Raw genomic sequence first — 17875 nt, 5'->3', positions numbered from 1 at the left:
ATTTTGAATAAGTGTTTTTTTTTGCAGAAAGATAACATTTTCAACATTTTATTTGGGCAAGTACTTTGAGCATTTATTTTGTTAAGTCACAAATGGAAAACACATCAAAATGTCTTTTTTCTATTAATTTGCTTTTTACTGATGCTATAAGGGACCCTCCACAAATGCAAACACTGGTTACTTTTCACAAGAATTTTTAAGAATCACACGTACCTGGTGATTCCAGATACAACGGATGAGATCCATCCAAATTTTTCCTTCAGATATTATGTTAAAAAGAATATAATCACACACATACACATCAGAAACGCATGCCATCATGATTGCAAACGTGATGATAGCAGGCAAACTTGACAAAAATTACTACCTTTTCACATATTACATGTCACATAGCAAGAAGCTCCAAAGCTAGGGTGTTTAATCAATGTGTTTCATCACTTAAAGGTCTGCTGTATAGACCCCAACTATAGCACGCTATCTTGGAAAAGTTTCTTGAGATTCCGTATTCCACCTGCCATGGTCGTAAAAAGACCTTTTTTAACCAATTACTCTGCAATGCCTGCCACATATTTTCGCTTGTATGAGGGTCTTTGTGTGAACACTATATGATTAACTACACTGTTGACATGAACATGTTTCTACACAGTGTTTATACAAAGAGCCTTATGGTTTTAAGAAGCTATGCAGGCTAATTGTAGAGCTTGAGGTCGATTTACGACCGTGGCAGGTCGATTACGTAAGCACAAAACTTTCCTAGCAATAGCGTTTCAATATTTGGAGCCAATAAAGCAGATCTTTAAGCTCAAGTTGTTTTGTTTAAATCTCAGACTCCATTTTAGAAGCTCCTGACCTTTTCAGTGATTTGAAAATGGTTTCTGTTCGTGTATGATAGCTTTTTAAAAGTTAACGAAACAGGCCTTAGAAATACAAACAGAAAAGGTAGCGCAACTGCTGACTTTCAAAACTTTGTGCAAACATGAATACATTGTAAGTACTTTTCATTTGACCTAATTTTACCTAGGAAAGCACTGAGCAAGTTTATCAGTAATTTACAACACAAATATTTCTCTATTTTAGCAATCTTATATAAGTGGCTACATTTGAAAGAATTTTGCACACACTACTCTGGATTAATCATTGGACCAGACGAGTCTAAGCCCAGAACTGCTGATTAAGAAGCCCCCAAAGAATGAGAAAAAATGTTTGTTTTTTTTCCCCGCTCCTTGATATTACTTTTTTTCTACTTACAGGGTATAGCATATTATATACATTATACTCTACCATTCATCTCAAATAACCTCCTTCGATAGCTGTACCGACTCATTATCATACTGGGTCCGTTCCTTCCCTTTATTTTTTGTCTCCAGTCGTAAGTTTCACCTGTGACTGAGTATGGCCACTGGTCACTCTTTAGCAACCAATCAAAATTTTTGAGACAGCGATGACCCATTGGACATCCTGTGGGCTATTCTAGTGGACAACATTCATCATAATTTTAGCACTCTGAACCAATTAATAAATATCAATTTCATTTATGTACTCTCTTAAAATATGTTTTACAATTTCCAAATTGTCATTTTCAAAATCAATAACATTTTAACAAGGAATGTTTAGCTCACACCAGATTTAAAAGATATTAAGAAGGAAAAACCTAGGACATTGCAACTTTAGACATCCCAGCCCTCTAATTGTTTCATTTCCTCCATTCTATGTTCATGTTCAGCTTTTGCTATTTCCTCTTCTCTCTTTAGCCTCCAGGCTCTGCCAGTGTTTATGAATCCATCTTTGGACTTGTTAAAGGAGTTGGGGCCAGCAGATGTAATTGTACCCCTGTAAAATACAAAATTGAAAAGATGTATGAATTCAAACTTTATAAATTACAACTGAGCATGTTCTTTATCCCAGAAACTATTTCCACTCATAAAATATGTCTGATTTTTTCACTCTTGACAGAATTCCTTCTTGTAGATTTTATCAGTTCCCTTTGCAACAAGTTTTGAAAAGTTGCAAAAAAGGTAGCGCCATATTTGCATCAAAGGATCCTCCATTTTACCCAAATTTCTCAAAATGGGAGGTGACACCATACAAAATCATAATTACTGACAGAAAAGAGTTGGACCTCACCTGCCTAAATTCTTCATTCTCATCTTTGCCTCAGGTGGCATTTCCTCTTCCTCATCCTTATGAAAAGGAAAAAAAAATATTAAAGAAGATAACATCATCTCTTGAATCAAACCGTGAAACATTACAGCACCATTCAGATAATCTTCAAATAAAGTTGCAGAAGCATGAGAAAGATTACTGAAAGGAGCTTTTCACCATCTATTCAATTAGAATTCTTACAAACAATGGCCTGATGGTCCCACGATGGGGTATCCAATCAGACATCCAGGTTGCACATGAGTATGAAGTGAGTATGAAATGGGGCCTACCAAGTCGCTCTCACTTTTCCGATCACGAATTGAAATATACTCCATCTTTAACCATCTCTAACTAATTTCAAACTGTGTGGTATCTAACTACATTGCTTTCTGCAACATTAAGGAATATGTCAGTCTTGATCAAGACATTTGAAATTTTGGTGTCTTTCTCCGACGAGCTTGTCGGCAGAAGATCTGTTTGGTTTTAACTAAAGCTTCTAAAGTTTGATTGGTAATTCCAGATCCTACTGTAGCAGTGCAATTGAAGAACATACACAGAACCTATAGACTAGGATCTTAAGCCAACATGATGTCATTGGCAACTTTGTTACAAATTAAAGATAAGACTAATCATAGCCATATTATAAATGCAGATCATTACTAAAGACACCAAGACATTGTCATTCTTGTGTTTGTTTTGATAACATAACAGAATTTTAAAAAGGGCACCATCAAAACCCTCCGCTAAAGAGAAATTGAAAATTGAATTATAAAAATTGTACTTACATCACTACTTTCACAGAAGACCTTTGAAACTGCTAAGCTTTTTGACGCTGTTGGCTTTATATCAGGCTCCTTTGGCTTCTGTTGTTTAGAAAAAAAAGTATTTAATATAAAATAAACAGTTGATGTGTGCAGTTATTGGAAAATATTTATTCTAGCGAACAACTTACAAATATTGAATTGAGTATTTATGGGCATGATCATACAACTGCAATAATATGTACACACAGACCTGGGCAGATAATAACTTTGCCATGAATATTTAACGCTTGGCAGGAACTTTTTTGTTGTTGTTCTGCTACGAGAAGAAACAATACAACAAAATAACTTTGATTGTTCAGTGGCAATCGAAGACAGCTTACCATTTTGGAACCTAGTTTCATCGCAACTGGTGACTTTGTGAGAGCACGCCTCGTTGAATCCTTAGCTGCTTGACTTCCGACAGATGTCTTCGAACTTGTCTTTTTAGATAAAGATATGGACAGTTTCTGCTTTTTTGCCGAATTATCACTGCCATCGTCACCCTCCATGGATCGTCTCTTTGTTCCTGCCTCCCCATCACCTCTCAGAGGGTCTGATTGGGGTGCACTATCCTCTTTCTTACCTAGAGTTGAACAAGCAACTGGAAGATGTAAGCACTCACTGTCACTTGATCACAGCCCCCATGATAGAAATAACATCCTTACCTGTATGGTGTGCACACAATGGATAAAATTGAGAAATACATTAAATGGAATTCTTTTGTCTAACAAAGTTTCCATAACAATGTAAGTCAGACCATACCATTGGTTGTGTTAAGTTACTTCGTCCGAGAGTATTACTCTTAAATGTACTTCTGTCTTCAAATAACATGTGAAAAATGAGTACGGTAGTTTTGTATATGTATGCATGCACAATCATGTACCGGATTAACTTTTAACTTTTGTTTGCCTCTTCAATCAATGGCTTAAATTCCAGATCCTGATAGCATCCTGTGGTAATATGAGTTGGGCATGGTTGATTTATAATAGCAAAGATCACATAAAATTAGAATTTAGTGGGCAATTTTATCTTATCCAAAATTTTACATTTTCATTAATGAAAAGGATGGGCAAGTGAAAAACTCTTAGAATGCACCCAAATTTAAAACAACTCTGTCTTATGTGTGATCCATTTTAGAGAGGTAGGGAAATACATTCTTGTGTGATTGGATTCACTGTTTTCTGCTATAGTGTGTATGACATTCTAATACAAAGGCACTCCTGATGATGGCAGTGGCTCCCTCCCCTGTGTATCTCCCTCCCCATTGCTAAATTGGTAAAGCTATCTTTAATTAGTTAAATCATAATCTTTTCATACACTTCACTTTGTTGTAGAATGCTATATAACTAAATATTAGAAAATGCAACAATCCAAATCCTCTGATAGACAGTAATAGAAGTTATTATTCATTTCTTGTTGTATACCTTAACCTAAAGTCCTACTCTAGGCTAGTCTAAGTTAGATTGCACTTCAGTTTTTTTACAGTGCGTACTGGGTACAGAAGCATCATAATTAGAGAATAGGGGTAGCCTCACTCCTTGCACTATAGCTTACTAGGCCTAGGCCTATTACTAGTAGCATACGGTAGTATTAACTAAAAGGTGTGTACAATAGCTAGAGTATATTCAGTAGGCCCCTATAAAAGCCCCCTGTGGCTTTGATAAGCCAATTAGGCTTCTTCGCGAGTTCCTGCTTGCAGGAGGATCTAATATACATACATACATAATTATAATTTATATATGGTTTGTGCCTTATTAGCCTAGGCCTAAGTTCTGATATAGCCTAACGAGTAACGGTTGGCCAAGTAGGCTAGGCCTATAAATTAAACTAAGATCATTCTAGGCTATGACGATATATTTTAATGTAAAAATGAATTTACATTCATAGCTTACTTTCACCTCTTTCTGCCATCAGAACAGTTCACCCTGGAAGAATGCCAACCACAAAGAGGTCGATCTTTTTCCTAACGAGCGAGTGATTATATTTTACTACGACGTAGCCTTACTGACTGCTGATGCTAAAGGTTGCGATCATAGAGCAGAATTCTGCTCTATGGTTGTGATACACTTTACAGCTTATTGTAGGCCAATAGGGCCAAAACCAAATTTCGTCTAAAGTCAAATATTCCTTATTGGTAGTCAGTGCAATCCATCCCTGGTGATCACCTGGATATGAGAACACGATCGATGATATCGGACTTACATAGCACAAAGACGTAACCTGAATTTTGATTCTAGTATAACAGCAACTAGATTTTTGTGTAGAATTATTTAACAAGGCATGTTCTGAAGGTTGGGATGACAGCTGTAGTGTGTGTGTGTAGGGAGACAAATCATGTGCAGACAATACAAGTACAGACACAATCATTTTAGCATTGAGTGGAATGGTTTATTTATTATATCAGTGAAGGTAGATTGTACAAATCAGCATAACAATATTAAGTGTTCAACTTCTGGTTTACCATTATTATTGTATCATTATTATTTTAAAGCTTCTCAGTTAAGGACCACATATACCGTCTCTAGTCCAGCCCCAGGAGGATGGAATCATTAATAATAGCTGTTAACTTTTAAGCATATTACACTTTCAATGTACTAAATGACAAAAGTGTACTCAATAAAATGATTCTGAAATGTTTATCATTGAATAATTATTTTATTTCTTATATTCATTTTATACCCTTTCCCATCATTTTTCTCCAGTGTATGTATCCCAGCCTACAAGTTAATATGGTCTTTATATTATAAAGCATGATCTAACTGTTTGCACTATTTTATATATAGTATTACAATACATGTCTATGCTAATGCATAATGGCAATGTAACTAATACTAAGAACAAAAGAACTAAAACACCACTATTCATTGCCTGTTTTCTTGAGATGGAGAAAATATTACCTTCACTATATTAAGTAAAATATACAAAAGAGGCTTTCAAACTATTGATTTAAATGACATTAAGCTTCCATTTGCAGCAAGTTTGAATACATACCAATGTTATATTACCTATACTTTCCCAAGATGTGTCACATATTGGAAGGTTACTTTTTGTTATACTGTGGTTATATAAAAAATTAATAAACAAATGACCCTGTACAACCACCTACCAGTAACCTTTGAATATAATGGGAACTCAGTATATGGAATATTGATTGATTAAAGAAACATACTGTGAACACCATACAGAACGGTATCAAACCAAACTTGATGTTTGAACACTTTAAAGTCTCATTATGCATTCAATTATTAACGCAACCTAACCAATCCTTAGCCTTTACAATTCTTTTTTCGTACTGCTGTGTAGTAAATAAGTACACGATTTTGCCGATTTACATATATCAAGCTAATATAAAAATTTCAATACCAAAATGTTGGTGTCCCATAAACACAAAATCTCATAAAATCATTAATCCAAAGCATCAAATGGAATTACTATGGCTGTGTGATTATTTATTAAACAATAGTACAAACAAAAAGAAAAGACAAAAAAAGAGGTAATTATTTAGATCATCACGACTGAATGAACAATGACGCTTTAAGATCATACTGTGTCATCTCAAAAAAATTCTGAGACAAATTAGATTGGTTTGTATCATGACATTGTTTCATATTTAATTGAGAAACCAGACTGTACATTGAGACTGGCAAGATATTTGCCCGAGGTTATAAACTAACACACGAGAAAAGACTGGCTTAAAATATGAGGTACAATTATTTGTCATATGAAATCTAAAACAACATCTCAAAATCTTCTTAAACAAGCTCTATAAATGCAAATGTCCACTCCCAAAAGTTGCCATAACAACAGCCAACTTTTAGTCACATTTTTGAACAGGTTAAAAAGCACCACATAATAACAAGCTTTAATTAACTCACGTATTAAAATAGTGTTAGTACGGTTACGATTCAAACATAGTAATAATAAAAAGGAACAAATTTAAAAAAAAATTAAAAACGATTTTAAACTTAAAAATACACATTCATCTGGGGTCAGAAAATTTTAATCATTTCATTTTTACATACCCAATATTTCAATTATAACTGGGGTCATTATACAATAATTTTCTTTTCTGAGTAGACTTTCCATGCAGGGGTTTTACATATCAGGAACTCATTCCTTGTTTTGAAGGCTATCAACAAGACTTACTTTTGCCACTTAAATATTGTACAATTCAAGGAAATAAATTACCTTTCGTCCCCTCCCCCCCCTACCCGGTCCAGCTGAGCATATTTGTACTTCTTTACACTTATGACAAGATCATCTGTCATGTGTTTAGCCGTTGACATCTTCAATTTGAAAATAACGTAACCAAAAACCAATATTTAGACAAATATGCATAGTTCATCCATGATAATACAGATAATTATTACATCTTAATTATTAATCATTACAAACTTCCAAGTTTGTTTTTGAATCTCATATTTGTCATTCCCATTTTTGCTATGAACATAAAATGTCAATTTAGTTTCAATGCACAGTATGGGTTAAACCTTCAGAGGAAAAGTAAATATCCGATAACAACTACTATATATAGAGGAGCTAATGGTCTCCAACCGAATATAAATTCAGGCTAAATATTGTTTCATGAATGCTTTTCATCATTCTTCCCATTTGACAAAATTTTATTTTAAAAATTTGAATACAAATAAATATTAGATGTATCAATCCCTGAGGTGCCATGGCAAAGAAACATAGCATAGGGTTAAAATCATGGTCACATTATTTGCGACAAAAAAATTCACAAATATATAGATTGACTTCCCCAATCTAAGTCTAGTGTTTCATCAAAATTTGATTTCTGTGGCTGTGACGGTCACTTTGCCCTCTTGAATATCCCGGATTGAGTCGATAAGTCGGAGTTCAAGCCTCGCCACAGCAGAATTGGTATCTTGGTCAGCAACGGCTGGGAAGATACGTTAAGGAAACCATGAACCATTTATCATACATGACAGTGAGTTATGATAGACATGGTAAAAATTAAATCATATGTACCGTTTTCTAGATATTAACATTTGAAGTTGACACATTCTGTAGCAAAGGTTAACTTGATGCAAAGACTAACCATATTTCCCCCCCCCCACCACCCTTCAGCAAACATTTTTTTTGGGTTTTGGGGAGGGGGGGAGAGGAAAATGCTTAGACTAAGATCCTCATTCATCAGTCGATCATACATTTTCTGCTGGATTATTATTCTTTTTAAGGAAAATATTAAACAAGAAAGAAGAAGACATTATAACCACTCTTGTAGTTTGGATCATGACAGTTTACCTTCTGCTGCCCTGTGAGTGTTCTGCAATACCGTCTGCATCGTAGATACCGTCTTCTCGACTGCCAACTGAAACAAACCAAAATGACAGTCTTGTTAAAGGGTGTGAAGACTCGCACACAAAAAAAAAGTCTAATGCCAGTAATCTGACCTAGTTTCGAATGAGGTGTAACAGAAGTGTTAGACACCACCATCGATCCCAGTAAATACACACACTAGTGTACAGTCAGTACATACAGCTGCGGTCAAAACCCACAGCACAGTGTATAAACGATACAGCGATGGACATTTCAGGTCCAGCTAAAGATAACAAGGTATCACGTTTCATTACTGTCTGCATTTTGTAGCGACACGAACAAAACGTCACTTGCAAGCAACAGAAAGTTAACTTTTTCAGATGGCCGCACGCGGTTTGGGGCGAGTCTTCAATGCCTTTAATAACCTGATCATTGGTCAAGTTTGTTGCTTTTATCCATTCAAAGATGGGAGGAATGAAGCAAATGACATCTGACATGCTCTCATCTCGTAAATGATCTTAAAAATTTTCTTTAATGGTCCAAATTGCCAATAAGAACACTGATGGTTTGTCTATAAAGAGAGTCTGTTCTTTTTGGGTTTTTTATCGCTTGAAATTGAATGTAGACAGTTTACATCTCAGACAAACTTTGTGACTAGAAACTTGGTTTTAATTGGATACATAAACTCCATGTTTTATTAAGTAGCAGTCCTTTAATCAATCTGATTTCTTCCAACCTTTACTTTGAAAGAAAATTTGTGAACATGTTTATATATATATTTCAAATGATCGAGCACAAATAAAATAATAGTAAAAATAATAATTAGGCCATTATTTTTATGACGCTTTAGCGGCCATGAATGTGGGAGAAGCCTGCAAGGGCTTATGGATTAAAACTTTCACATCGAATGGCTTCCATTTCAACATTTTAACTCAAATTTGGAATCTTTTCAATTTAGAATGTCATTTCAGATGGAAAAGCCCTAGATGGCTCTTGGATGAAGTATTCACCTCACTATGACCCGGCCGAAGGATCGAACCCCAAACCTCCCGATTGCTAAGCCTCGTTGCTTCAAACACCACCTTTATCTACTCCGCCAGAGCACTGGTATGACTATCACACCATTGTAATGGGGGAGGGGGTAGGCAAGGGTGAATACAAGGTTAACACCAGAATGCAAAAATGCATTGTGGTTTCGATGATGTAACATGAGCAGTTTTCTTCATGAATCTGACATAATGTATAGTGAGGGTGAACATGTTTACAAGGGTTTCATGATTTGACCTCTGATGACTCCAAATGACCTTTGACTAAACACAAAAGGCTTCTTTAAGTCAATGTGGTACTTCAACACACTAAATTAGAGGTGGGCCCAAGCTTCCAGTATTGAGATATCATGATTACAAGGTTTTCACAATTTGACCCCTGGTGACCCCAAATGATCTTTGACCTCCACCAAAAACAATAGTCTTCTTTTACACAATGTGGTACTCCTAAAAATTAAATATGAGGTCTGCCCATGATTCTCTTCTTGAGATATCGTGTTTAAAAGGTTTTCACAATTTGACCCCTGGTGACCCCAAATGATCTTTGACCTCCACCAAAAACAATAGGCTTCTTGTAATTAATGTAGTACTTCTACACATGAAATATGATATTGGTCTGACCTTCACTTCTTGAGGTATTGTGTTTACAAAGTTTTCACAATTTGACCGCTGGTGACCCCAAATGACCTTTTACCTTCGCCAAAAACAATAGGCGTCTTGTAATCAATGTGGTTCTTCCACACATGAAATATAAAATTGGTCTGACCTTCCCTTCTTGAGATATCTTGTTTACAAGGTTTTCACAATTTGACCCCCCTGGTGACCCCAAATGACCTTTGACCTCCACCAAAAACAATAGGCTTCTTGTAATTAATGTAGTACTTCTACACATGAAATATGATATTGGTCTGACCTTCCCTTCTTGAGATATTGTGTTTACAAAGTTTTCACAATTTGACCGCTGGTGACCCCAAATGACCTTTTACCTTTGCCAAAGACAATAGGCTTCTTGTAATCAATGTGGTTCTTCCACACATGAAATATAAAATTGGTCTGACCTTCCCTTCTTGAGATATCATTGTTAAGATCACACTTTCATACATTTTAGAGAAATATTGTACATTACAAATATCTGTAAAGATCATTTATACATTCCTTATGCATTTCTAACTCTTTCTTTTAAAGTATGATTCATCAAAGCTTCTAAATGACAATCAAAATTTGGGGACAACATTTAACGATTAAAACGTAAAATTGAATTGTCTTAATTTATTTACCTGGAGGTTACCTGGGTGCTTGTGTAACCATACTAATATTAATGCAGTAAACAAATCACCAGACCCTACAAATGAAGATTTTAATTTTGATATCTCCACCTTGAATCCAGACGGCTTCCCATCTGCAGAATAAAATGAAGGAATAGAAATATTAAAGTGTCTCAATTAAACTGGATAAAAATAAAGACTTGCTCCAGAAGCATAATATAGGTTCTAGGTTTAGCTTAATCATACTATCTGTCTACACAACAAAGACAACATAAAAATTATTGGATGATATGCTACTGCAGTTTTCTGTTTATGCTAATCTATGAAGGGCTGACAAGGAAATAAAATATACCTTTATTTCTATTATTTTCTCACAAATAGGGCCACTGAGGAAAACTAATGTCATTAATTGTGCTTCAAAAGTCAGATCATTAATAGAAATTCATGAGAATAATAAACACACTATCAACTGATATGTTTACTGGTTTTCAGTTCTAGACATGAGCTAGTGACTCGTTGAGCTTCAGAAGATTTGATTACATATACATGGTTTCAAGTTATACAAAGCAGATATCATTGGAGTAATGTGCTTGAGCCATATCTGCTCATAGTTCATTTCAATTAGTTTGCTCTGTATATCCTTGGAGAAGATATCATAAGAGACTTACATTTAAACATGCAGTTTGTTGAGGTTAAGAGTACCACATGGTCCTAATGGAATAGTCAACTACCTCAAAGATGCTAATGGCATAGTCCACTACCTCATGGTTGCTAATGGAGTAGTCAACTACCTCAAAGATGCTAATGGAATAGTCGGCTACCTCATGGTTGCTAATGGAGTAGTCTACTACCTCAAGGATGCGAATGGAATAGTCAACTACCTCAAAGATGCTAATGGAATAGTCCACTACCTCATGGTTGCTAATGGAGTAGTCAACTACCTCAAAGATGCTAATGGCATAGTCCACTACCTCATGGTTGCTAATGGAGTAGTCAACTACCTCAAAGATGCTAATGGCATAGTCCACTACCTCATGGTTGCTAATGGAATAGTCAACTACCTCAAAGATGCTAATGGAATAGTCGGCTACCTCATGGTTGCTAATGGAGTAGTCCACTACCTCAAGGATGCTAATGGAATAGTCAACTACCTCAATAGTCCATTACCTCATGGGTGCTAATGGAATAGTCGGCTACCTCATGTGTGCTAATGGAATAGTCAGCTACCTCATGTGTGCTAATGGAACAGTCAACTACCTCAACAGTCCATTACCTCATAGGGCTGTGTCATTCCGGTTAATTCACTAACCGGTTAACCGTTTCTATTAACCGAACGGTTAACGTTTAAACGTAACCCGTGTTGTTGCCTCAAAATAAGAGCCGAAAATCAGAGTTATATAGCTCAGATTATAATTCCGAAAGAGCGCCACCACTTTTGATGCGGAAGTACATTCTCAAAATAGCGCTGCAAATATCGTTTTTTCGTAATGCGTATGTCAAGAATTTGGTTGTATTTGCTTAGTTTTGACGATCGTTGCATTGAAAAAGACGAATCGCGCGTTTTCATGAAGTTTTAAACAGATTTTTGTTTCTCTTTCAGTTCATCGGTAACTGTTACAGAGATATTTGAAGCAAATATTTCTTCGTTAATTGCGTAGCCCCTACTGTAATAGTCCATTACCTCATGGGTGCTAATGGAATAGTCGGCTACCTCATGTGTGCTAATGGAATAGTCGGCTACCTCATGGGTGCTAATGGATAGTCAACTACCTCATGGGTGCTAATGGATAGTCAACAACCTCAATAGTCCATTACCTCATGGGTGCTAATGGAATAGTCGGCTACCTCATGGGTGCTAATGGAATAGTCAACTACCACATGGGTGCTAATGGATCGTCAACTACCTCAAGGATGCTAATGGATAGTCAACTACCTCAATAGTCCATTACCCCATGGGTGCTAATGGAATAGTCGGCTACCTCATGGGTGCTAAGGGAATAGTCAACTACCTCAAGGTTGCTAATGGATAGTCAACTACCTCAATAGTCCATTACCTCATGGGTGCTAATGGAATAGTTGGCTACCTCATGTGTGCTAATGGAATAGTCAACTACCTCAACAGTCCACTACCTCATGTGTGCTAATGGAATAGTCAACTAACTCAACAGTCCATTACCTCATAGGTGCTAATGGAATAGTCGGCTACCTCATGGGTGCGAATGGAATAGTCAACTACCTCCTGGGTGCTAATGGATAGTCAACTACCTCATGGGTGCTAATGGATAGTCGACTACCTCAAGGTTGCTAATGGATAGTCAACTACCTCAATAGTCCATTACCTCATGGGTGCTAATGGAATAGTTGGCTACCTCATGTGTGCGAATGGAATAGTCAACTACCTCAACAGTCTATTACCTCATGGGTGCTAATGGAATAGTCCACTACGTCATGGGTGCTAATAGATATAGTCAACTATCTAGCAGTATCGGAGGATATGATTTAAGCTGATGAGAGAAGCATTGGGAACAAAGCAAGGAATGCAAATTTAGACTTTTAATAGCATCTACATAAATACCTTTCATTGTTGATGCCAATGTTTCTAATTTATCTCCACAATCGAAGCTGCTAAGGATAACTGTTTTTGGTCCAAAGTTATGCAGAATCTTCAAGGCCTTGAGTCCCTCTTCTTCGTTTGTTATCTTAATTCCACTCATTTGTCTGTAAAAGATTAAAAGTTTTAATTTTGTCAGAACTTATGCTGTGGGTCATTACTAATAACAACAAGATGTGAGTAAAGATAAATGTTGACCAGCCAGCATCTTTTTGAGGAAATTACAGGTGTGTTGAAATAAGTATAACTGACCAAATAATTTAAAACAAGTTTGAACTTTATTTCCTTTGATGTCCTTGCTAAAATAGCAAATGGCATTTGTAAGCAACACCTCTATTGAAGGACTGCTGCAGTTCCAACATAGCGAATTCATGTGTCCAGCCATATAAAACTTAATTGCTGCATATGCAGGCCTGTAATAACAAGTGTTGGTAGCAAGAATGGAGCAACATTAGACTTGATGACTGTGCTTCACCTGGTAATGTTGTTGCTAGTATCACCCTTAATTAAAGCTTTCCCATGATTCATAACGTTAGCAATATGTCACTGATGGATTTATTAGAGGTTATAAAAATAAAGAACACTTTGAAAGGTTAAAAGGTCATACTCAGCCTCGAATTGATTAGGAGTTATAATGTCCGCCATCTTTAGGAGTTGGTCACGGTAGATAGCTAGGTTTTCTTTCGGGACGTAAAATCTCCCATTATCTCCCATGACAGGATCACAAACGAAAATAATGCTAGGATTCTTGGCTCGCAATTCCTCGACAACTTTAACGACCTCCAGGAGGAAAGATGGTGACCCTACATAACCTGTGGAGAAGAATGTGATATGGGTTTTCGAAACAGCTAGGGTTGTCACAGACTGAGGATAACGGGACGGGGGATAGGGAAAAGGACTATAGGGAAAGTGAGGGATAAGGAGAAGTGGTGGAGGGGGAGGTGGTGGAAGTGGAAGTGGAAGAAAGGACCAAGTGAAGGAACAGAATATTTTTGTTAATCAATATTGATAATACTTCCTGTTATTATGTATAAAATATGAGGAGAGACAGTTATAACATCCAGGAGGACTCAAAACGAGCTAAAAATAATACTGTATTTTCTTTTACAACTTAGACCAATTCATTTGGTTATCTTAAAGCACACTGATGTATTTTCATTATAATCCAGTGTATTTTTTTGTTGTTCTAGAGACTTTGAAAATTGGATGGACAGTGAAGCAGAAAGGTTTAATTAAATGAGATTTAATGCTGGAAAGTTTGTTTTGATCTGTTTTTTCCCGCTTCTCACCTGTCAATACATGAGAGTATTTGTGTATGTCGTTATTTACTAGACCAGCAAACAAATCCTTTAATTGTTCTGCATCCAAGACCTGCCCTGAGAAGTGTTTATACTGTGTATGGTTAGACAGTTGAACAGAGTTGATGCAGTCAACCTCATAACCAAGAACCTGTCAAGAGAAAGAAATACGGAAAAATGGAGATGAAAGAAAAGAATAAAGCAGTTCACATTCTTCATAATTTGAAGAAAATATTGGCACACATCTCAGTAACTCAATTTCAGAGGATCAGTACAGTGGGGTACAAATGGTACATTACAACTTACTCAGTCTTTGTGCCATGTCTCATTTCTGTGTGCTTGTGAAGCAAGACACTTGTAAGTGTTAAACCATCGCATATGCAAACACTCCCTCACCCCCCACCCCTCCCCCATTTTCAAAGGTCCACAATTTCACCAATCCAAGTATGCCCATCCATGGCACTAGCCATAGCTAGCACCAGGTAGTCTTGTAAGAGCATTGTGGTCAATTGGTTAAGGCAGCTGACTTTTGATTTAAGGTTTGCAGGTTCAAGTCCTGACCAGATCATTATGTTGTGTCCTTGGGCAAGGCACGTTAGACAGGTTATCATTGACCACGGTAATATTGTGATGCGCCTCAAGCATTGCCATAGTTGGATATGTAGGCCTATGCGCTTTATAAATCCTCCATATTATGACATTATTATTATTCTTCTTTCTGATTGTTACTATTTACCAAATTAAGAAGATGTACTTACTTGCATAGGAAATGTAGCAGCTTTATTCCCCACGTATCCTGAGACCACGTGACTTTGTATGGATAGCACTCGTCGATCACAGTAAGCCATATTAGTTTAACGTTACTACGAACTACTTGAACTGGACAGTTAGTTTACTTGTATTTCCAAGAAGGAGCCTATGATAAAATGTGGATGAAAAATATGTTTGGACTAGTACTCCGGGTATTAGTACTGGACCCAATGCTTGTAAAGTACTATTACTACTACTATTAGTTGGTAGCTTTTCTTTGTTGTAATTAGGCCTTGCACATTCAGATATACTAATGTTAACTACTTTTCAATTTCTGAACCTCTAGTCTTACTCTAATAAAATAAGGCACGAATAAGCATACATACAGTATTACTTAGTATTACTACATGCAGTATTACTTAGACAGTTGCTCAGACTAGCCTGCGAGTTGCAGTATAATAGCGAGTTTCGAGGTCTGCACTAGTAGTACTAGGCTAGTAGTAGTATAGTAAGTACTGTAGTACTTTACCGAGTGACTGAGTGAGTAATCTATCACGAATAGGTCTAGCCTAACTTAGGCAAGTGGCAGTATTACTACTAGAGTTGACACAGTAGACATGTACAATTTTACTGGTTGGTTTCCCCGCGAGACTTTCAGTTTGGCAAGGATAAAGCTGGTACTGGTACTATGGTAAGACCTTGTTTTCCCCGGCTACATACGTAATCACGTAACATTAGGCTTGACGTACACAAAGTCACATGTAAACATGTGTGTGCGATTACGTAATACTCTACATTATGAATAAGATAACTTCACTTGGATATGGGCATCCTAATAAAAGTCACATACACACCCACACACAAAATCAAGCTGTCATGAAATTAATGCTGTATTTGATTATTAGAACCTTTGAAGTATGAAGATGAAAACTCCAGAACTGTGCCAACAATCCAAGAACAGATGTCTATGAGTATCCGTAGTATGAAATTCCTAATGATCGCTAAAAGTGCCAAAATCCCCAAAAGATAGCATATGCCATATAATTGCCCCATTTATGGAACGCGAAAAGAGCAACACTATTTTGTTGTTTAAACTAAGTTTGTCGCTGTCTAAACTAAAGTTGTTGCTGTTATTTTATCATGTTGCTGTTGTTCGTTGATGTATAAACTTACGTTGAAGTCTAAAGTCACGTTGTTGACTAAACGCGCGTTAATGTCTAAACTCACGTTGATTTATAAACTTACGGTTGATGTCTAAACGGCACGTTTATGTCTAAAACTTTCGTTGCTATCTAAACTTACGGTTGATGTCTAAACTCACGTTGATGTCTAAACTCATGTTGATGTCTACATTTTCGTTGCTATCTTAAGTTCCGTTGTTGTAACACGTTGTGAACGAACATCATTCTTTCTTTTCAAAAAGTAATCGTTAACGTCCTGATTTGTAGCAACAGCCATGTAAATATTGTTAACAACATGATTTGTCGAACAAAATCACGTTGTTAACGATATTTGCTTGATAGTTGCTACAACTCCAAGGACGTTGTTAACGATATTGTTAACGTAATATTTGAATAATTGTTTTATCACAGAAAATAATGAGTTGAGACAATCTATGAATTTACGGGAGGCTACCACAACATCTCTGATACTGAAAATGACTTTTCATCTTACAGAATGTTTTGTTCTCTCCGTATTGAGAGTTGATAATGTAAAATGTGCATTCATACCACAGTAATTTCTTCGTTGCAAACTTGCGTAAATTTTCGCGGTCCCTTTGACCACGTGCTTCAAGTCATGATTCTGGTGCAACATTCGTGTGTATAAACTACTGTATTCATACATCGTCAAAAGTAGTCATTGAAGTTTGAGATGATTAATCGATATCGCGTAAAAATGTTATTTAAATACTATACTTTTCCTGGAGCTGGTTGTGTCCAAATACTGCAAAGCATCCAGGGTAAATGTTGGATCAGTTGCTCTATGGTTGGATGTAGTCTGCGCCTCGTGAGTAACAAGAAGGGCACAATATTGAAGTATAGGCCTACGTAGGCAATACACTCACTGAACTAGTTTACTTACCCGCCAAGCAAGTTCATTCGTAACACCAATCCAGTTCGGAGTTTCGATTTGCGAAAGGGATTGTGGGGTAAATGGAATATACAAAAACCTCGCTAAGCATTGTTACGAATTTTTAGACCAAAAAGACCGCTAACATGTTATGCAAGGAACGAATCATCCAACATTCACTCGAGTTTTGACTACGGCTATGTGTTGTAGGTACGTAGATATATATCATGGTTCAAATAAATAAGTTGTAAGTGCAGTATTTTTATGCCGGCATTTTGTCTAGATACTCGTTTTACTTGATTTCCGACATTCACAGCGTATCTCTACACACCGTTGAAGGGGTTCAATGAAATCAGTTTAAAAGTGCAGTATTTTTATGCTGGTTCTTTGTCTAGAAATTCGTTATACTTGATCTTGATTTCCGACATTCACAGCGTATATGCATAGCATATAACATTTTGAAAGTTGTTTACCGTGCAGCCTCCTATTCGTATGAGGCGTAACGCACATGTTATCTGATAGGCTGGCAGTGGGAGATACGGTAGCTTATAAAACAAGGTTTCCACAATTTGTCGTCCGGTGACTCCAATGACCTTTGACCTCAATC

At 36.5% G+C, this 17875-nt stretch overlaps 2 protein-coding genes across 5 annotated transcripts; both read right to left on the bottom strand.

Moving 5' to 3' along the window:
- Positions 1-8: 8 nt before the first annotated feature.
- On the bottom strand, positions 9-5095 carry LOC139962585 (PEST proteolytic signal-containing nuclear protein-like). 3 transcript variants are annotated; one of them, XM_071962714.1, is made up of 5 exons: positions 4844-5095; positions 3287-3528; positions 2928-3005; positions 2125-2180; positions 9-1830 (listed from the first exon to the last, which is right to left on the bottom strand). In XM_071962714.1, exons 1-5 carry the CDS (start codon positions 4854-4856, stop codon positions 1668-1670), a joined length of 552 nt encoding a protein of 183 aa, XP_071818815.1. In that variant the 5' UTR covers positions 4857-5095; the 3' UTR covers positions 9-1667. The 3 variants fall into 3 exon arrangements, with proteins under 3 accessions (XP_071818815.1, XP_071818814.1, XP_071818816.1); XM_071962713.1 differs by having other exon boundaries at positions 4838-4993; XM_071962715.1 differs by having other exon boundaries at positions 3287-3610; positions 4838-4986.
- Positions 5096-5998: 903 nt separating this feature from the next.
- Positions 5999-16165, bottom strand: LOC139962582 (pyridoxal kinase-like). 2 transcript variants are annotated; one of them, XM_071962710.1, is made up of 8 exons: positions 16053-16165; positions 15207-15364; positions 14440-14599; positions 13758-13962; positions 13115-13257; positions 10552-10673; positions 8214-8280; positions 5999-7848 (listed from the first exon to the last, which is right to left on the bottom strand). In XM_071962710.1, the coding sequence occupies exons 2-8, from the start codon at positions 15294-15296 to the stop codon at positions 7730-7732; spliced, it is 906 nt and encodes a 301-aa protein (XP_071818811.1). In that variant the 5' UTR covers positions 15297-15364; positions 16053-16165; the 3' UTR covers positions 5999-7729. The 2 variants fall into 2 exon arrangements, with proteins under 2 accessions (XP_071818811.1, XP_071818810.1); XM_071962709.1 differs by lacking the exon at positions 16053-16165 and adding an exon at positions 15728-15961.
- Between the last annotated feature and the right edge of the window lie 1710 nt (positions 16166-17875).

The sequence above is a fragment of the Apostichopus japonicus genome, chromosome 21 (genome assembly GCF_037975245.1).
Source record: "Apostichopus japonicus isolate 1M-3 chromosome 21, ASM3797524v1, whole genome shotgun sequence".
Lineage (NCBI taxonomy): Eukaryota > Metazoa > Echinodermata > Holothuroidea > Aspidochirotida > Stichopodidae > Apostichopus > Apostichopus japonicus.
Note: the sequence above shows the minus strand (reverse complement) of the source record. Positions and strands in the feature narration are given on the sequence as shown.